The following is a 20,622-nucleotide window of genomic DNA, read 5'->3' as shown; positions in this document are numbered from 1 at the left end:
ACGGGAGAGCACCTGCCAGAGCCTGAGGCCACTGAGCAGGCAGCCACCTTCCTCTGCTGGCCGAGCGGGGCCACTGCAGGGCCATGGAGTGCCCACCTGTGGGTGCAGCCCCCAGGGACACCCCAGGCCTGTGCGAGGTGTGGCCGGCGGTTCCCAGGAGCAAGACCCCCACAGTCGGAGGGGCTGGTGCACACGGGGCTTCCCAGGCTCAGCGCTCCCGGCTGTGCTTTCCTCACCTGCGCACCTGCGACTGGAGGGGCGGGGGGTGGTGTGAGACTCTAAGCGGAGTGAGGGCACCCAGCCTGAGAAGGGCTGTCAGCTCCCACCGTGAGGAGGAGCTGGGCCAGGGCGGCCCCAGCAGTCGCTCAGGGCCTTTTTCGGAAGTGGCTGTACGGCTGGCCCCACTGGACAGAAAGTGGGTTAGAGGTAGCCGAGGGTCGGGCACGCGTGGGGCCCGCCAAACACTCTCCCATCCGAGGACCTGGACCGGAGGGGGAATTCAGAGTTCCGACAAGGGAGGCGGGAACGGCCCCAGCAGCTCTGGCCTTGGGGGGCTTCCCGCCCCCAGGAGCTCTGGGGAGGGGCTCCGCCCTGCCCACTGGGGGCCCAGGGCTCTGGCTCCCCTCACTGTGGACGATGGGCCCACCCTGCCTATCTCGGGTCCCCGTAGCCTTGTCTCCAACGTGTAGACATTGGATGAGGTGCTGAGAGAAACCTGCCAGAAGGCTCTGGGGACCCAGAGTGGGGCGCAGAGCCAGGGGAAGCCAGGGCTGGGGTGTGAGAGCCAGTCGTCCTGACGCCCCTAAGCCTCCAGAGGGCAGGCGCTTCATCTGAGTGCCCTTGGGACCAACCCCTGTCCTGCGCTCCAGCCCACCAGCCGTTGCTCTGGACCAGGCCAGCCTCCACGGAGAACCCACGGGGCATCCACGGCCCCCGCCATCCGTGACCGACCAGCCCCTCGCCTGGAGCCTTCCACGTCTGGAAGGAGGCTTGGGGCTGCTTTTTCCTACTCTGTGTCTCGCTTTCCCCGATTCGAGGGGCGGGGCCGTAGGAGCTCGTGGCCTCACTGGCCAGTGTGGGGACCACGGAAAGCCCCGGGTGAGGTGTCTGCCGGTTGGATGGTGCCACCTGGAGTCCCGAGCAAAGAAAGACTGGGCTCCACGGGCGAACGGTGGAGCCCGCCGTGGGCGGCACACTGAGGCTGGCCCGCGGCGAGAGAGAGGCCTGCAGGCTCAGGACCCCCAGACAGGGAGCTCCCGGGCAGACCTCAGAGGCGTGGCCCCTGGCGTCGGGAGGCACCAGCCACTGGGCAGATGCCAGACCCTCCAGTCAGACTTGGGTTAGTAGTTCTCTTGACCATTTCTGCTGCGTGTCCTAACGCCATCATGCAGAGAGCCGCGCGGTGGGGCTCGGACCTGCCGAGGGCCTGGCCGAAGGCTCACAGGGTCTTCCGTTCCTTGGGGGTCTCAGGGACCTCGGGCCGCTGCCTCTGATGGGGAGGCGGGGAGGGCCTGGGGCCTGCGTAATGCAGCCTGGCCGGGCAGACCCCTTTCCTGGGCAGACACCTCGGAGGGAGGGGCAGCTCCCCCGGGGAAGATGGGGCCCCAGCTCTGGGGACCCCACCCCAGCCTGGCCCAAGGAGAGCCCTCAGCTTCCTCCCTAGGGCCACCCAATGCCCTCCTTCCCCCTCCTCCACCCATGAAGAATTTGCCCACTGTCAGGAGAGTAAAAATAGAGGCTGACACTTCCTGGGGGAGGAGGGTGGCCCTCGTCGCCTTCCCCCCCATCCTCGCCTCCTTGGGCCCTCTCCTCTGTTCTTCCTATACTTGGTAAGGGGCCTCAAGGCACAGCCCCTTCCCGCCCGTCCCACGCACCCGGCCACCCAGCCCCTGGCCAATGGGCTGCCGGGAAAGATCGAATGTCACTATAACATGAGAGCGTGCGGCCGAGCGGGCACTGCCTGAGCCGGTCCTGTCCACAGGGAGCTCCTGCCCATCTCTCCAGACCCAGCCGCAGGTCAGTACATCTGAGAGCAGCCCCGGGACCGGGCCGGCCTGCCGTGTGCCGGCGGGCCTGGGTGCGTCCCGGGGTCCCGGGTGCAGGACGCTGTGCCTCCCCAGCCTTTGGCCACTTTAAGCATGGCGTCCTGGAGACCCAGGAAGCCACCGCAGGGTCCCCACGGTCTGGGGTGCCGGCATCGCGGGGTGACGTTCTCTGAACATCAGAGGCAGAGGAAGCCCTTTCAGACCAGAGTCCAGGGGCAGGGGAGGCCCAAGAAGGAGGAAGGAGGGGGTTCCCTGGAAGGCCCGGGGGCGAGCGGGTGGTCCCAAGGCAGACGGCTGGTGAACGGTGACGATTCGAGGTGAGGAAGCCGGGAAGGGCGCTGCCCAGGGCTTCGAGGCTACCTGCTGCGGTGCGGCCGCCCTCCCCCCCGGCCTCTCCACGGGGCTCTGCTAAGCTGAGGGGCGCCTCGGCCAGCTTCTCCCAGGAGGCTGGGGCCCTCGGCCCAGCGGCCACCGCCTCTAACGCTGCCGTCTGTAAAGACGGCAACTGCGACGTGGCTGGTGGGGTTCGCCGCAGGAGTGGGTCTGTGGGCAGGGGTGGCGGGGACCCCAGCAGCCCGGGGGGCAGTGTCCGGAGGCCAAGGCCTGCAGTGGACAGGGCCTGGGCTGGGGCCGGACAGAGGGAGGAGTGGGGAGCTGGGCGTCGGTCCTGTCTGCCCAAGGAAGACGTGTCCCACCTCAGCCTGGACGGGAGGAACAGGAGCTCCCAGGAGGCCCCGCCTGAGCTCCTGGCCCCCAACGCCCCTCCTGCCCTTCCTGTGCCCCCTCGAACCAGGGCTCAGCTGACCCTCTTGACGTCACGGGATGGGGGCGCCTTCCCCGGGCAGCAACCTCTCTGGTGCCCTCAATCATTCTGGGAGGAGATGGGATGGGGGGGCCCGAGGGTCAGGGAACAGGGTCAGGGCCCACAGCAAGCGAACGGCAGGGCCTCCTGCCTCCCCGCCCCCATCTTGTCACTTGGGAAGGAAGGAAGGAGAGGGTGTCCCCAAGGAGCGGTGACCTCAGAGGCTGTTTTCACAATGGCCCCTCTGAGGGCAGGACATTAAATGGACAACTGGTTTCCTTCTCAGCTGTCGAAATGCCACCCTGCCCCCAAGCACACCCCACCCTGGGCCCCTCTCAGGGGGAGGGCGGGTGGGACAGAGCAGCCCGTGGTGTCACCCCCAGGGTTTTGCTGGGAAGAGGAACAGGAGCCCAGAGGGGCCTCAGTTTCCCTCTTTAGAGGGTGTGGCACCCTGCCTGGGTATGTGGGAGCCCGCCTGCATGCCCCCTGGGACTCTGGCCCAGAAGACAAGAGGGCCGGCCCCGGAGACCGGCGGGGGGGGTCGGTGGGGGAGGGGATGCAGGCCGAGACCTGAGCGGGGGCTGCCTTCCCAGTCGCCCTCCCATCGTCTTGGGTTTCTGGGCAGAGGTGTCTTGGCTAATTTGGGTGCCTATTTCTGGACGTCTCAGCTGCCACTGGCTCCTTAAAAATAACCCACCCCTGGACCCAGGCCATGACCACCCCTTTTCAAGGCGGCCGACAGGTGTCGGGCCCTGCCAGGGGGAGAGGTGGGCACAGTAGGGCGAGGACAGCGGCCTGGGTGGGGCGGGGGCCCGACACCCAGGGGCAGGGCCCACCAGGAGGGTTTGGGCCAAGGGACCGTGAGACCCCAGCTCTAGACAAAGCAGGAGGCTGTGACTTGAGGGGGCAGCAGAGCCCCGGGAAGAGACTTCAGGATGCAAAAAGGCTGCTCAGCTTCCTGGAGGGGTTATAGCAGAGACCCATCCGTTGGTTAATTTTGCATGGAGCTTAAATTGCTCTGGGAAAATTAACATTCTTGACAGAGGCTTTGGAAAACTGTTCCCACCTTAGCAATGCGATGTAAACGCATTTTTAGATGATGAACTTGTGTTTTTCTTATACAAACCTCCCGGGGCGGGGGGCCATAACTATTGTCTTCAAGTAAAAGCTGTAGCAAGTTGTCATGAACTCTGTTTTTCGAAACCCGGGGCCAACATTCTGATGCAGCCGCTCCGAGCGTTCCCAGGCCCGGCTGCCTCGGGTCTGTGCGGTGGCCAGCTCACGGATAGACGGTCCCCGAGTGCGCTGGCCCGGTGCCGGCCACACCTGGACACATGCAGCCAGGCCCGGGTACAGGCTTCCCCGCAGACGTTGACACATTCCAGGGCGTCCACAGGGCCTGGGAAAGCAGGCTGAGGGAGGGACGGGGCCGTCCACTCAGTTCTTGGAAGACATGTGCGCCTGGCATGGGCACCAGGCTGGGGGTCCCACACAGAGAAACAGCCCGGACCCCGTCCTCACGAGCCGGGGCTCAGTCTGCTGTCTGCTGGGGCAAGGGGGAGACGGGGGTTGGGGGGGTAACAGAATGTCTCGCGCACTCTTGTGATTCTGGAAGAGGGCTCTGCAGAGGGCCATGGGAGACGCCAGGGGATCCCTGGGCACCCCCATAAGAGGACACGGGGTCCTCACGGGAAACCATCAGTCAGAGGAGGGAGCCTGGGCTCACACCTGAGGAGGGGGCCTCGTGGGGATGGCGGGAGGGAAGGCCGGGGAAGGTCCAAGGTTCCCATCTGGAGGTGCCAAGCTCTGTAATTTGGGGGCTCCCTGGGAGCCGCCCCGCATCTCGGCCCAAGAGCAGAGACCACCAAGAGGGAGGTTTTGAAGCAACATCAGCTGCACCTCTCCGCGGTCCAGAGCAGCCTGCGTGCCCCCACCCCCCGCCCCCCGCCGGCCTGGACGAGCCGCGTGCATTCTGGATGACCCTCCTCGGGGAATGCTATAGAGAGGATGTCTGCCCTGCCACGACCTTCCAGCATCCCGTCCAGCTCCGGGAGTCCAAGCTCCAGGCTGGAGCCAGGGCAGGAAGGGGGGCGGAATGGGATCAGATCAGGGGCGAAGAGGGCTGGGGGGCCTGGAGCCTTGGAGGAAGCAAGGCAGCCTGCTGAGGAGGCCCCAAGCGCAGGAGCCGGCCCCCCCAAGGCCGGAGAGTTGGCCCAAGACCCCTGTTGATGGACGTCCCCTCGTAGCCCCACTCCAAGGGCCCATCCCCCACCCATTCCAGCCCCTCTAGGTCAAGGCAATTCCTAATCCTCGCCCTGGTCTCCCTCCCCCCCCGCAGAAACCACCCACCCACCATGTCGGACGAGGAAGTGTGAGTACCCGCCCTGCCTCGGGACCCCTGGACCTCGGCTGTGCTCAGAGGTCAGAGGACCCGCCGCCGAGAGCTCCCACCCCCCTCACCCCCCTCCCCCTCTCTCCCCCACAGTGAGCACTTCGAGGGTAAGTGTGGAAGCCAGACTGTCTCTGCATCGGCCTCTAGACAGGAAGTCCAGGTGGGGAGGGCATCGCCAGCCACTGCCAGCGCCTCTCCCGGGGAGCCCCCACTGGAAGCCGCGTCCGATCGCCACCCCCTCCCCCCCACCCCGTGAACGGCTCCCGCTCCTGGCCCTGCACCTCTTCTCAAAGGCCAGGGCCCTGGGCCCAGTCCCTGAGCCACCCGGCCTGCACTGCAGGGTCGCCTGGGCAGCGGGGCCACCCTCCCAGGATAGGAGCCGGGCCTCCGCGGCCCAGACCCCTCCCCGAGGGCCGCGGGCACCGCCAGAGCCTCTTCCTCGCGCCGGTGCCCTCTCTGGCCAGCCGGAGCGGCGTGACAGTGGGCGATGGGGCAGGCGGGCGCCGCCCTCCTCCCCTCCCAGGCTGGCCCCCAGCGCGCCCTCTAGCTGGCCCCTCTCCTTTGTTCTACCCCGGGCAGAGGAGTAGAGAGGGAAGGTAACCGAGGCAGGCCCGGAAGTGCCCTCGCCCCCCACCACCCCGGCACCCCCCCGCCCCTCCCCGTGTCCACTCTCGTCCCCAGGGGGACTCCAGCCCCTCCACAGACCCGCCAAGTAACCGTGCACCTTCTTCATCCTCAATCCCCACTTGCCATCACCCCAACTGCCTGCCGCTTTACTCGATTAATAGAAAGCACTCGATTGATCGCTCATTAATACTTTTTGCATTATTATGTATTATTTATACACAATAACCTCATCCACGGTGTCCATGGTGTGTGGAGTTACCTGGGATTTGGTTGTGAAGACACTCACCTCATTAATAGCAAGTCTGGGTGTGTGGGCCCTGCCTGTCTCTCCACAGCTCTGTCTCTCTCTGTCTCTGTCTGTCTCTGTCTCTGTGTCTCTGTCTCTGTGTCTCTCTGTCTCTCCCTCTGTCCTCTCTGTCTCTCTCTGTCTCTGTGCCTCTGTCTCTGTGTCTCTGTGTATCTCCCTCTGTCCTCTCTGTCTCTCTCTGTCTCTGTGTCTCTGTGTCTCTCTGTCTCTCTGTCTCTGTGTCTCTCCCTCTGTCCTCTCTGTCTCTCTCTGTCTCTGTGTCTCTGTCTCTGTGTCTCTCTGTCTCTCTGTCTGTCTCTCCCGGCATCCTCCCCCTCCCCCTCCCTCTGGGAGCAGGAACCTCCCTCCAGGCCGATCTGGAGACCCCTCCCTAGCCCGAGCCTGTGGGAGCCTCCCGGTGGGCCGTGCCCAGGCAGGCGTGGGTGCGGAGCCACGGCCCCTGGGAAGGGCGCGCACGGGTGGTTCTCAGGCCCAACGGGCACTCGTGCGCGGCCGCTGGCACCCGCTCAACCGCGGGAAGGCTTTCCCGAACTCCACCAGGCAGGCTTCTCCTGTGGGGCGTTCTGGGCGCTAGGTTTTGAAAATATTTTGAAAACACTTGGCTACCCTAACAACATGAGCAAAACATTTCTTTTTCTGCTGAAAAGGTAGAAAGACTCCTTTCTGAGAGGGAACCGTGGTCCCGGGAGCCGCCCTTCCCCAGGGAAGGCGACGGGGCGGGGGGACAGGTCCCCCGAGCTGGGTCCTCTAAGGCCTGCCTTGGCCGCCCGCCTTCAGGCCCCCGTCCCCTGGGCTTGTCCCATAACACCTGTCTCACCTCCGGCACCTTCAGAGTCAGACTTAGCGAGACCCTCCGGTGCATAGGCACCGCAGTCCAGGGCAGGCTCCCCGCGGGTGGGGAAGGGGCTCGGAGACCCCCAGGGCCGGGAGGAGGTCACGCCGCAGAGGCGAGGCCGAGGCCCAAGCTCTCTGAGGCCCTGCAGGCCCTCGAAGCAGGGCCAGCCTCCCCGGTCCCCGGAGCGTCTGCTGCCCGCCACACGCCCCGCACCCGGGGCTGCCTCCCTTCCCTGCCCCCGCCATGTGGCCCCTAACAGCTGTCCTGTCCCCTCTCTCCCTCCTGCGCCCTCCGGCTCCCTCCTCAGAAGAGGCCCAGGAGGAAGGTAAGTGGGGTCCAGGACCCCAGACCCCGCCCGCCCTCCAGCCCTCTGCCCCCCGACCTCAGTGACCCTGCGTGCCCCCGCCCCTCTAAGGACATGCAGTGTGCTCCTGGCCTAACCTCTCCTCTCTCCTCCTGTCACCGCACACCCAGCGCCCCCCCCGCCTGCAGAAGTCCATGAGGTCCACGAGGAAGGTATGAGGACACAGGACTTCTGGCCCCATGTGGCGCCCGGGGCTGGCTGGGGCACGCAGCGGGGTGGGGTGGGGGGAACAGCCAGGCGCCAGCCAGCCAAGGGGCCCCCACATGTGGCCCCAGCGTAACCCACTAACCACGGCCAGTGCTTGACCAGACAGGGGGCCCCGAGGGCCCGCACCCCCAAACGTGGGCAGGGTGGCAGACGGGGTCCTCCAACCCCCGGCCCAGGGAGGGCTGGTCAGTGGGGGGGACTGCTGGACCAGATGTAGACCTAGCTGCCCCAGAGACAGCCCTGAAGCCAGCCTTCCACCCCAGGGTGGGTACCTCAGAGCCCCACAGCGCCCGACCCCTCGGCAGGGCCAGGGACCCAGGCTGGATCTCGGTGAGCACAGGGCGATGGCGGAACGGGCCCCGCGTCTGTGCCCTGAGCCGGGCCCGTCAGCACCCCGCCGGAGCCCTTGTCGCTCCCCAGCCCCCCTCCGGCCCGCCCCAGCGGGCTCCCTCGGAGGGAGTCAGGTCGGCGTGGAGGACGGAAGGGTGGGGGATCCCGTGCGTGGATCCCTGGTCTGAGCAGCTGAGGCCTGGCACCTGCTGTCCAAGCGCGCTGGCGGGCTCAGAGAGAAAAGGCAGCGTGCCCCCACCCTCGGGCTGGTAGGAAGCTTCCTGGGCTCCAGGCCCCCAGCCCCTGGTGCCACCCCGCCGGGTCACAGCCCTGCCCCTGCATGGACGTCCTTCTGGGGGGCCTGAAGAAGGCAGGAAGAGGGCAGGCGGCAGAGGCAGGCAGGACCCCGACAGCCCCGTGACCAGCAGCGAAGTGGTGACAGGACCGAGAGCCGGGCTGGGAGCTCCCAGGAGAGGCAGGGACAGGACCTGGGGGGACGCTGCCCCGGGCCAACACTGACCCTGTCTCGCTCACTCCCCGCACCCTCCCCACCCCTCGGCCTCGGCCACTGACCCTCCCATGGCGCCCGGCTGTTCCCATTAACCTTGGATCCTTTCTCCTTTGACCTCTGACCCACGCATTGCCTCTTGTTCCATGGCCCTCCTTAGTCCGTGAAGTTCATGAACCAGGTATGTGCCATGACTTCAGTCCCGTGTGGGCGCATGTGCACACGCGGCCGTGTGTGGGTGTGAGCTGCCTCCTGGCCGCGAAGGAACAAGAGGGGCCGCGTAACCTACTTCCCGTGTGTCTCTGCTCGCCCGCTGCCCCCCTCCCCTCAGCCTCTGCCCCAAGGGTCACAGCTGGTTCTCTCTCTTCCCCCACTTTCCCCCCACGGTGCCGCTTTTGCAGAGGAAGTCCAGGAAGGTAGGCTCGCCCCCCACCCCAGTCCAGTCCCGGGGCCCGGGGCCCGAGCCCCCACCACTTCTTCCGCCTTCCCTGCATGACTCTCGCCGCCATGCCTGAGGGCTGGGGACAGGGAGGGGACAGTCAGGCCTGGGGCGCTGGCTCAGGCGGGACCGGCTGGCGGGAAGCAGGCGGAGGGCGTTCAGGGCTGGGGGGACAAGGCCGTTCCCGGGTCACCAGCAGAGGCAGATGGAGGCAGTCAGCCTCGAGGTCAAGAGCAGAGCCGAGTGTAGGGCCTGAGAGGGGTGTGGGTCTTGGGAGGATTGTGCTGGGGTCCACTGGGACCCTCGGGATCCACCAGGCTTGGGTGGGGAGGAGCAGAGGAGGAGAGGCAGGCAGGTGGCCTCCGCCCTGCCCCAGATAGCGAGGCAGAGAGGGGAAGTAAGGCGGGGGCTAAAGGAAGGGTGGAGAGGCAAGTGGGGTGAAGCAGAAAGTCAGGCTGAGGCTGAGGTGGGGATGTCGGGGACCCGGAACAGCTGGGGGCCTTGCGTGCAAACGAGCGATCAGTCAGGTCCCGGCATCCCACCCATCGCCTGGGCCGGAGCCAGACACCCAGGCGCGAGGAGGCCCCCTGGGTGGCCCTGCCCTACCCGCAGCGGGGCTGGCCGTACCCCGGGGTGGAGGTGACGGAGGTGCAGGCCCAAGCCAGGGCCCTAGTCGAGGAGCCCCTGCCTTCACACAACGTCTCGAGGGGCCACGGGGGGGCCTCCCGGTTGGGCCAGAACCCGGAGCACAGCCCCCAAAACGAGGCCACCTGTAAGAGAAAGGGACGTGCCGGCGCTGACGGTCTGGCAGTGAATGCTGAGCGTTGCAGGAACCAGGGTCCAGGCAAGGGCTGTGGTGGTCACAAGGTCACCAGGTCACCCTGGAACCAGCCTTGAGGCCAACAGACAGACAGACGGTGGCGGGGGGGGGGTGTGCCAGGCCGCTGCCCGCTTGCCTGCTGCCTGGGGAGCTTTGCTGCGTGGCCCTTGGCCTCCCCCCATACCCCCCCCTCCGGCATCTGCTCCCAAAGCACCGTCTCCCTCGGGCTCCCCACGCTCACAGCCCCCACCAGGTGCGGGGGGGCAGTGACGTCAGGCCCACCTGAAAACTGAGTAGTGCCAGAGGGCTGGGGGCGCTATTTGTGGGAGTGGGGTTGGTTGCTAAGGAACCAAGTGATCTGTGAGCTGAGGGGGATGTGAGGGGAGACCCTGCCAAAAGCCCTCCCACCCCCAACAGGTCTGGGGCCAGGCCAAGTGCAGGGGGCGTTGGCGGTTCAGACAGGCTGACGGCCAGGGGTCATTGCCACCAAAGGGCCCAGAGCAGAGACTGAAGGATGGGGCTAGGGTGCTGCCAGGCCCCCTGCAGATCCCGGGCCGCCTCCAGGCTGGCCAGGACCTCCCCAGGGCCCGGGGAGGCAGGGAGGATCAAATGAAGCAGCCCCCCACGTGAGGGCGGCTGGGTTAGCCCAGGCAGGTGGGGTCTCAGGTCTGAAGGCTGCAGCCTGGACAGGCCACCTGTCATAAGGCCAGTCCTGTGAGATGGCCCAGCCAGGCTCCGGAAGAGAAGCCTTTTAAGGGGCTGGGACAGGCTCCCGTGGGAGTCAGGAGCCCCCACCTTGGGGCCGAGCTGGCCCAGGGCCCCTCGGGGCTCTGCCTCAGCACCCTCGTCCCCTTGGGCTGAGACCGGAACCAGCCAGGCTTCTGCAGGTCTGAGGCCCCAAGAAGCTTTATTGACCTAGTTGTTCCGGACCCGCTCAGGTTTCAGCCCAACAAAACCCAGGCGTTCGGTCCCCAGAACCGCTCACCCCAGTGGAAAGACTCATAGAAGCCAGCAGCCAGCACCCACAGGCCCTCGGTGGCCTCTCCAGCCACGGCCAGCCTCCTGGGGTGGGGGCCGGGGCTCTCCCGGGGCATCCTGGGCGCACAGCTCCTCCAGCCGCCCCCCAGACGCAAGTTCTCTGGCCTTCAGCTGGGGTCACAAACAGGGTCCAGGCCAACGCACACCCAGGGCAAGAGGGGTCGGGGTGTGCCCCCCGGCTGGCGTCTGCCCTGGGACCTCAGCCGTGCCCCCGCTCGCACCACGACTCACTCCTGCAGCCCTGCCGCTTTCTCTTGCATGTGCGCTTTCCTGAAGATGCCAAGGAGGAGGAGTGGGAGGGAGAGGCAGGTCAGGGCCAGCCCCTGGCCGCACGCAGCGCGTCTGCACAGACCCGCACACACGCCTGTCCACCGTCCGTCCTCTCCTCCCGGCACCAGGGCCTCCGAAGGCCAGGCCTTGCTGCTTCGCCCCGCATCCGCCTCGGGACTTAGCACTGCCTGACACCGTGATGGGGCGGTCGGTGGGGAGCGGCCAGCAGACCGGAGCCTGGGAGGGGGGATGCTCCCCCACCCCCGGTCTTTGCCCCCGCCCCCCGCCATCTCTGGTCTTTCTCTCCTGCCTCTGCCCCCTGAGGATGCTCTATGTCTGGGCTCCGTTTTCCCTTCTCCCTCCCTCCCTTCTCCCGCTAGTGTCCTGGGCCCCGCACCCGAGCCCCCTTCCTCAGACCCCACAGGGACCTCCGTGGGCCCAGAGCGGGGGCAAGACCCCTTGCCCCCGGTGGGTGGGGAGGGCGGGGCGGGTAGGCTCAGCTGGAGGGGCAGGCGGCCCCCAGCTTGAGGTCCACAGGGACCCGTTGGCCGGAGTGCGCTGCCCATCTCACTTGGTCTCTCTCCCCTCTCCCCACGCCGGTGCCCTGCTGACCAGAGGAGAAGCCAAGACTCAAGTGAGTGTGGGCTTGGCAAGGATGGATGCCGGGCGGGCGGGGTGGGCCAGGTGAGGTCTGGAGCCCATGCTTGGAGGAGAAGCCCGGGTGGGCAGGCTGGACGGGGCCCGAGGCCACCTGGGGAACCAGGTGCCCCAGGGCTGGGCTCCGGGTCCCCCGAGGAAGGCAGCAAAGTGCATTAGGCTCTGGAGACCCAAACCCCTGAGAACAGCAGCCGCTTCTTTGCTCCTTGGTTTGGTGTTGAAGGTTCCAGATTTCTGATGAGGCGCGTAGTGAGAATGGGGTCACTGGGGACAGCCCCCCCCCCACAGGTGGGGGTCAGACCTCCCAGAGACGGGCAGAGACGGACTCTGGAAGTCCAGTCGGGCGTGATTCCGCCCCGGATCATCCAGGGCTGACAAGGAGGGCTTCCTGTAGGAGGAGACAATGGGTGGAGGGAGGAAGGGGTGCAGGAAGTTGGGGAAGACACAGGGCAGAGAGAGGGAGGCCCACGCAGTCCCCTGTGCCCTCTCCGGCCCCGCTGTACTGGCCTGCTGCCCCCCCCATCGCCCAGGGCCCTAGATGTGAAATAGGTGTGGAAGTGGGGCGGTGGGAAGGAGGGTCTCACCCCTGAAACCCACTTGGGAACAAAACCTTGACTGGAGCCACGATCCCTCCCTTCACGGGGGCCTCGACCCTCTCTGGGGAACCATCTTCCTTGTTCGAAGGGACTTTCTCTCCCTCGTTTTGCCCACATGTCAGTGAGTGGTTCAGAGATGTTTTGTTTCAATCCGACTTTCCTGACTTTTCTGTTTCTGATAAGTACGTACGAACCCACGGCACTTTGCACATGCTTCATCCCCCTTATCCTTCAGAGGATTCAAGCCTGCCTTTGCTCTGCACGGGATGGAATGTCAGCGCGTATGAGCGCACGCCAAGTGTTCGCTCCCACTTAGGGGAGCCTTACGGACTCTCCAAAGAAGACTGGAAATATGCGAACGTATAGCCAGCACATTTCCATCCGTTACACTTTATTTTTCAGCAGTTTTAAAGAAAGCTGCCGGGTCACAAGATATTTTCTAGTTTTAAAAAAATGTTTGTGTTTTCATTATGAAAATAAAACACCTCATTAAAGAAAATTTGGAAAATACGTAAAAGTCCAATGAAAAAAAATCATCTATAACTCTCCCACCCCGCCTGCCAGACTGCGGAAAAGAGTAGAAAGGAATAAAAAGGCTTATTTCTTCCTACTCTTTTTCCATGCATAGCGCTCGGAAAAAAAGACTGAAACTCTGAGCTGTTTTTCAAACATCGTCCTGTCTATACAGCCTTGAATTCTGCTTTTTTCAAATGCAGCGCTGTTTCTAAGTATTTTTCCATGTTTTTACATAGTCTTCTTAAATATTTTGAATGGCCACATAATATTCCATCAATTGAACAAACCATAATTTTCCTAACCATTCCTCTATTGCAGGATATTAAGGCTTTCCCCAATATTTTACTATCATAAATAACACTGGGTGGAAAGCATTTTCTGTCTTTCGGGTTATTTCCCTAGGCCTCATTCCCAGAATGGAATTACTGGGTCAAAGAGTAGGAACGTTCTTAAGGCTTTTGATATCGTCTGCCAAACGGCTTCCACGAGGGCCGCCAGCGCGGTCTCCACGCCGCATGCCCGGGGACCGCGACGTGCCTGCACACGGAGCCTCTGACGGATGGATGAGAAACGGCCTCTCTGGGTTGTTTTCCTTCACATTCCTTTGATGGCCTTTCCCTCGTGTGTTGACTGGTGGTCTTTCTTCTCGGGGAGCTGCTAGCTTACGCTCTCTGCCCATTTATCTAACGGCGGGGGTGTCTCTGTGTTTTCTTAATCGTCAGTTTGCATAAGGGTATAAGTCTTCTCTGTATTTGCTGAAAAGATTTTTCTAGTCTGGTTTTTCTTTCCCCCTTTTGCGTTGTGCCTTTTTCCATGTCCATAAGTTTTTCATTTGCATGGAGTTCCCGAGCAGGACCTTCCGAGCTTAGAAAATCCTTTCCTGCGCCAGCATCCCGGTCCATATTCAGTTCCACTCTCTGCTTCTTTGAAGAAATTGTTGTTGTTGCTGTTGTCTTAACTCTTTGCTCATCTGAAGCGTATCCAGGGGAGGGTGGAGACCATGGCTGTTACAGCCGGCCGGATTCAGGGAGAGGTCTCATTTCTTCTTCGCGCTGCTTTCTGCCCAGCCCCCCTTCCTCTGGGTCCCCAGAAAGAAAGATCAGAGAGGGGCCAGAGAAACGCAAAGGGACATCCGAGACAGCCGTTCCTGACCACAGAGGCCAAAGGCCCCGGGGGGGTGTGCGGTGACCACCCTGACTTCTGGTCTGGCCTCGCCACATTTGTTCATTTGTCTGAGAAAGAAAGCAAGGCCACCCTCCCTGGACAGAGGGGGGTGAAATAGCTCTTGCGAGAGGTGCAGAAGTTGACAAAACAGAGGGATGCCTGAAACCTCCTCGAAGGGTCAAGCCATTCTGGGGACAGTGGGTTCTACATCTGATAAGAGCAAAGGTCAGGCAGTGTGCCCTCAGCCAGGTGCCAGGGCGAAGGGCGGGAGGGCCAGGCCAGGTTGGGTCAGGCCAGCTGTCCTGGCGGGGTCCCCACTCGTCCCCACTCATGAGCCTCTCTCTCTTCTTCAGACTCACTGCTCCTAAGATTCCGGAAGGGGAGAAAGTAGACTTTGATGTAAGTTTCTGGGACCCAGATCAACACACTCTCCCCCCAGCCCCCAGCCTTCAGGCTCCAGGCTAAGCCTGAGGAGGTCACCTCCTCTAGAGCAGCCAGAGCTAAGGCTTCCTGGTTCCATGCAATTCTGCTTTAATTCATTCCTGGACCAGAAGAAACTCCTCCAGTAATGGACACTTTTCTTCCCTCCTCCCCCACCCACCCATCCATCTGTGCATCCACCCATCTGTCCTTTCCTCCATCCATCTGTATCCTTCATCCATCCATCGATCAATCCGTCCATCCATTCACTCATCCATCCATCTATCCACCCATCATCCATCCACTCATCCAGATACTCACCCACCGATCTACACATCCATGCTTTCCTCCACCCACCCATCCACCCACCCATCCATCCATCCATCCATCCATCCATCCTCCACCCATCCACCCATCCATCCACCCACCCACCCATCCATCCATCCATCCTCCATCCATCCGTCCATCCATCCATCCATCCATTCATCCATCCACCTATTTATCCATCAAATGTTTATCTGGCATTGACTATGTAAAGATACTAAGTTAGGCCCTTTGGATATAAAGATTAAGTAGAATACAGTCTCTGCTCTCCAGACCTTGGACAAGAGGGAGAAGAGTAGTCCCAGAGTTCCAGGTAAGCCAAGCATGAGCCACTATCAGTCGCTTTGGTAGAAGCAAGAACTTTCACTTCTACTAGAAAACAAGGGTGGAAGGGAAATGGATCAAGATTAGTTAGATTACAAGTGTTGACTTCAACTTTCTACGAGGTGTTCCCAAACCAGGCAAGTGAGAAATGTTGTCCTGCAATTTTAACTGTATTTTCTGCATGTCTTACGACTTGATTTATAAACAAATTATTTTTGCTGACATCCTTTCACTTTCTTAGAGATAGTCTTACTTCTTATATGTACCTACCTATATGGCCTTCAACAGTCTACCCCTTCATCCTGGGGCTCCCAATTCTCAACTTAAAGTTGAAAAAGAAGCATAAACACTTGAGAATTTTCTTACTTGTTTTAGACACTATTCGAACCTGATTAGTGTTAACTTGTGTGTCTAATTTATGATGTGCTTCACAAGGATACTCTCTATTGCAACGGTAAACTTTTTAAAAATTAAAACATCTCCACCCACCCACCCATCCACTCACCCATCCATTCACCCACCCATCCATCTGTGTATCCAACAGACTACCTCACTCCCCAATTTCCTCTCTGCCCGATCCACGCAGGGCAACTCTGGGCACGACAACGGGGCCACGTCAGGGCCAGTCCATCCCAGGGGGGCTGACTGACCCCAGGGCCGCGCCCTGCCGGGACTCACCCGCGGGGAGGGCACCGCTCCTACCCCGTGGCTAAGGGAGCAGGCAGCCGCCGGCCCCCAGGAGGGCCGGGGAGCCCGAAGTTCCAGAGGAGGGTTGGGGTGACGGGCCTGTCCCCACAGGACATCCAGAAGAAGCGCCAGAACAAGGACCTCTTGGAGCTGCAGGCTCTCATCGACAGCCACTTCGAGGCCCGGAAGAAGGAGGAAGAGGAGCTGGTCGCGCTCAAGGAGAGGATCGTGAGTCCCGGCAGCTGTGGGCGGAGGTGGGGCTGCTGGACGTGGTGGCGGGGCCGGTGGGGGCCAGGCAGGAGTGACCCGCCCCTCGTCCTGCTGCAGGAGAAGCGCCGTGCGGAGAGGGCTGAGCAGCAGAGGACCCGGGCCGAGAGGGAGAGGGAACGCCAGAGCAGACTGGCGGTGAGGCGCCCCCGGCCCCCGGCCCCCCCGGCCCCCCAGCCCCCGGCCTGGGAGGTGCCCGGCTCCCAGACCTCCCTTCTCCCGAGGTTTCCCTCGACATCGGCCAAGGACCCGGGCCGGGGGCTAAGGTCCCCACGCCCTGCAGGACCCCTGCTAGGGGGCACACCCGGCCAGGACCTGGACCTTCCAGAAGGTTCCAAGCCCAGGCATCCTGGATGCCTGCCCTGAGGTCTTGGGGTGGGGTCTCCGCAGGAGGAGAAGGCCCGGCGGGAGGAGGAGGAGGCCAAGAGGAGGGCCGAGGACGACTTGAAGAAGAAGAAGGCTCTGTCCTCCATGGGTGCCACCTACAGCAGCTACCTGGCCAAGGTGAGCACGGCGCCGGGGGCCCGGGGGTCCCCGCCACGCCCTCAGGCCGGCGGCGCCACGTCCCCACTGCCGTGTCCCCTCAGGCTGACCAGAAGAGAGGCAAGAAGCAGACGGCCCGGGAGATGAAGAAGAAAGTCCTGGCTGAGCGGCGGAAACCCCTCAACATCGACCACCTCAGCCAGGAGAAGCTCATGTGAGGACGCCCCTCGGGGTGGGGGGGGCCCGGCCCCAGCCTCCCGGGGCTGACCTGCCGCCCCTCCCTCTCTGCTGCTCCCTCCCCAGGGACAAGGCCAGGGAGCTCTGGGAAACCCTGTACCAGCTGGAGACCAACAAGTTTGATTACGCGGAGAAGCTGAAGCGCCAGAAATACGAAGTGAGTGAAGCCCCTCTGCCCTCACCTGCCAGCGGGCACCCCCGAGCAGCCCCGAGTCCCCTCGGACCCCGACCGAGGCCCCTGTCCTGCTGGGGACCCTGCCTGGGTGTCCTCCAGGCCAGCCTCCCCGCATCATTCTGGCTCCCAGGGCTGGCGGGAGGGAGCCTTGGGGCAGAGTGCCCTCGGGGGACTGGGGGCAGACCGTGGAAAGCCAGCGCTGTCCCAAGCCCACCAGGTTGGCCCTAAGCTCCTCTGTGGTGGGGGTCCTCCCCAGCCCCCTCCCAGGCCCCCAAGCTCAGAGCTGGGGAGGGGGCTGGGACGGTGCCCCTCCCCCGGGGGTTGGGGGCCAGGAGTTGCCTGAGAGGGGCTCACGACCCAGGACGGCAGCCCTGGGTGGACACTGTCCCTCCGAGTCTGGGCCTGGGGGTGGCGCTGGGGGCACCAGTCCTGGGGAAGGACCTGCTGCGTGAAGCACAGACCCTTCTGGCCTCCAGGGGGCCGGGGGCGGACCTTCCACTCTCAGATCACCTCTCCCAGCTTCCCCTACTGGCCCCTGAGACAGAGGGTGTGGGAGACCAGTACGGACAGACAGGCGAGTCCTGGCTCCTTCTCAGGATCCTGGTGCCCTTGGGCGAGCTGCCTGGCCTTCCTGCCCCTCCGTTTCCCCACCTCTAACTGGAGCAGGGCCTCGCCCCTCCCAGGCCGCCCCCAGGGGCCTGTGTGTCGCTGCTGGCCAGCTGGCAGGGCCAGGCGCCGGGGGCATCACTGCTCTCTGCTGATACTCCCCTGGGAGGGCCGGCCTCGGAAATGGGCTTCAGGGAGAGCCCAGACTGGCCCTACTCGTGTCCGGGAGGCTGAGCCAGGGACGAGCAGCTTCCTGACAGACTGTGCGTGGCCCACGGTGGGTCCCCGGGGGCTAAAAGAACCACAAGAGCCCCGGCCCAGAATAGCCCAGCGTACGGTGGGTGCCGCAGCCTCAGCTGCCCACCCAGCCCCCTAACCGTCTCGGTCTTTCTAGATCATGAATGTCCGGGCCAGAGTGGAGATGCTGGCCAAGTTGTAAGTAGCCGGAGTCCACCCTGGACCAGGCTCGTAACGCTCATGCACGGTGGGCCTCTTGCATGGCGAAAACCTGGGTCGTTGCAGGTGTCGGCGGCAGGGGGCACGGACACCCCGGAGGCCTTCCTCTTCTCCTCCCGCCTTCCTCCTCCCCCCTGCCTGCCACCTGGGGGCTGCTGAGGCTGACCTGCTGTCTTGGCTGGCAGCAGGGGCCGGGCCTTGCCTTCCCCCAGCCTCCCCCGGGCAGTCGGCGGGGGAGAGCAGCTGGGCCGAGGAGCGAGACGCCGCAGGGCCCTGAGCTCGGGCGCTCCAGGTAGGGGCTCTGTTTGCAAGCCTCACCTCCGCCCCGTGCCCCCTGCCCCACATCCCGCGGAGGCTGGAAGGTAAGTGGCCAGCTCCTGGGCTGCTGCGTGTCATAGCCCAGGTCTTCAGCTCAGGCCACCGAGAGTAGGTGAGAGGGTCCTCCCTCGGAGGGAGGCTACAGGGCACGTGGCCCAAGGGTCCTCCAGCCAAAGGAGCCGGGACACAGTAAGAGTGCCAAGGCCTGCCAGGGCCGCCGAGGGGCCCACGGGGCGGGAGGCCGCTGCCCGGCCTGGCCCCGCGTGGACGCGGCAGGTGAGCCACCTGTGTTGTTTGCAGGTCACCAACCTCAGGAGCCGCATCGACCAGGCCCAGAAGCAGTGAGTAGCTCTGCCTGTCCCTTGCTCTGCACGCGGCACGCGGCCCCACGCGGCAGCGGCCACGCCAGGGGCCTGGCGATTTTAGCCTGTGTCGGTGGCAGCCGGCCTTCCGCAGAGTAGTAACAGGACCAACCAGCCGGCCACTTGGGCCAGCATGTCGGGACCCTGCACCCCTGGACCCGCAGCCTCCTCTCAGCCCTACCCCCAGAGCCCAGAAGGATGGCAGGGTGGGGGAGGGCCGGCAGGAGCCTCCCGGGCAGCCTTCCGAGTGGCCTGGTGAAGCCAGACTGGGCTCCAGGACGTGCCAGCAGCATGTCACTTCAAAGGTGACCTGGGACCAGGAATCAGGGGGCCTGGGCTTTGTCACCAGCTCCTCCGTGGCCCTGGGTGAAATCACTGGTTCCTCAGGACGGTGAACGCTCGGGGTCCGTGGGACCCTTTACAATAACTGCCGGGTAAGGCCCGGAGAGGGATTTTGTCCCGGAGCCTGGGGGCTGAGATGGGGCACGCCCCAAGGTGAGCAGCGGGGCTGGTGAAGGAGACACGCCCTCCTCCCTGCCTTTGTGCAGGGCAGGGGTTTTTGCAGTTCCCTTCAAGAGGGGGCCGTTTGGCCAGGCGTGTGCACGAGCACGTGTGTGTGCATATGCGTGGGCGTGGCTGGGAGGGTTCTCGGGCTGTGGGCACAGCCCCGGCGCCAGGCCTTCTCCTGAAGCCTTGGGAGCCGCAGGGCCCATTCCAGCCCGAAGCTGTCCAAAAAAGAGCTCTGACCACCGGCCCGTCCTCACTCGGCACCCAGCCCGCTCCTGGCTCACTGACGTGCAGAGGGCTCAGACGGATGGGGCGGGCTTCTGAGGACCACCGTCCCTTGGGGTGGGACCTCCCGGCCCCAGGGTCCAGTTCTAACTAGGGGCTGAGGGGCCGAGATTCTGGAACAGGACAGAAGCCTCCCTGGTGCCGAGTCCATCAGGCTGGGGCTGCCGGCCTGGAGTGAAGAGTCAGGATAGCCCACTGCCCCAGGAGGCTGCGACTCAGGGGGCAGAGACTCTTTTCAGGACAGAGTAACTGGGAAGGTGGCAGCTTCCCATGCGGGCTTGGGTCTGCTTGACGTAGGGCCCCAGAGTCTCCCTGCCGCCTGTGCCTCGAGCCCCTCGGATGGGGAAGGGAGGGAGGGGGAGGGGGACCAGGCTCTCGCCAGCCCCCACGTAGCCTCACAGACTCCCTCTGCCCAAAGCCGCCCAAGCCTGGCTGGGCAGGTACAGGTGAGTCACTGCTGCTGGACTGGAGCTGGGGGATACGCTGGGCCTTCCAGAGCCGGGCCGGGCAGAGCTGCCAGGGTCTGGGGTCTGCCAGTGGCCAGCGAAGGGGTTGGCCAGGGTCCCGGATACCCTCATGCTCAAGACCACCTTGCTTCCCATTTGCAGCAGCAAGAAGGCCGGGACCACGGCCAAGGGCAAAGTCGGCGGGCGCTGGAGGTAAAGCAGCCGAAGAGGTTCCCAGAGGCAGAGACTCTCAGCCTGTGGGGCCCACATGGATGCATCTGGCTCCCAGGCACCTCCTGCGTCTCTGTCCTCGCTGCCCCCAACCTCTGGGGTCTGTAAATAAAGCTAGCAGACTCCCCTCGGACAGGTGTGCCCTGGCTCATGGATGGGGCCCTGGGGGGTGGCCATTCTACAGCTAGGGGGCCCGCAGGACCCTGGGCGCTCATCTTAGGGCTCAGCTCAGGAGACCGCGGGGCCATGGCCCTACTGGCAGTTCCCTTCCCTGCCAGTGGCTTCCACTTCTGTCAACGGGCCTTCACCCCTAGAACCTCCTGTCTCCACTCTGAGAGCCCACACACTGCTCAGTTCTCCACCCCAGTGCCCAGTCCCCCGGGTCAGCTCTGAAGCTGGTTTGGGGCAGGAGAGCTTGGCCTTTGCAGGGGGTCTGGGAGGCGGGCCCAGGGCACAGAGGGACACTTCACAAATGTCCCCCAGAGATGGGGCAGGAGGAGAGTCCAGAGCACGAGAGGTGCACACAGCCCCAGGAAAGGAGTGGAAAAGCACGTTTCAGGGAGCAGACACAGCAAAC

General features: G+C 63.8%; 1 protein-coding gene across 20 annotated transcripts; it reads left to right on the top strand.

Moving 5' to 3' along the window:
• Nucleotides 1–1,824: 1,824 nt before the first annotated feature.
• Nucleotides 1,825–20,178, top strand: TNNT3 (troponin T3, fast skeletal type). Of its 20 annotated transcripts, XM_028478723.2 has the most exons (16): nucleotides 1,825–2,016; nucleotides 5,186–5,218; nucleotides 5,333–5,346; nucleotides 7,316–7,333; nucleotides 7,483–7,524; nucleotides 8,578–8,598; nucleotides 8,819–8,833; nucleotides 11,600–11,618; nucleotides 14,271–14,316; nucleotides 15,784–15,900; nucleotides 16,000–16,077; nucleotides 16,330–16,443; nucleotides 16,527–16,636; nucleotides 16,726–16,816; nucleotides 18,515–18,555; nucleotides 19,977–20,178. In XM_028478723.2, exons 2-16 carry the CDS (start codon nucleotides 5,202–5,204, stop codon nucleotides 20,029–20,031), a joined length of 798 nt encoding a protein of 265 aa, XP_028334524.1. In that variant the 5' UTR covers nucleotides 1,825–2,016; nucleotides 5,186–5,201; the 3' UTR covers nucleotides 20,032–20,178. The 20 variants fall into 20 exon arrangements, with proteins under 20 accessions (XP_028334524.1, XP_007125899.1, XP_028334525.1 ...); XM_007125837.4 differs by lacking the exon at nucleotides 8,819–8,833; XM_028478724.2 differs by lacking the exon at nucleotides 7,316–7,333 and having other exon boundaries at nucleotides 1,826–2,016.
• Nucleotides 20,179–20,622: the final 444 nt, after the last annotated feature.

Source organism: Physeter macrocephalus, chromosome 18, assembly GCF_002837175.3.
Source record: "Physeter macrocephalus isolate SW-GA chromosome 18, ASM283717v5, whole genome shotgun sequence".
Classification (NCBI taxonomy): Eukaryota; Metazoa; Chordata; class Mammalia; order Artiodactyla; family Physeteridae; genus Physeter; species Physeter macrocephalus.
Note: the sequence above shows the minus strand (reverse complement) of the source record. Positions and strands in the feature narration are given on the sequence as shown.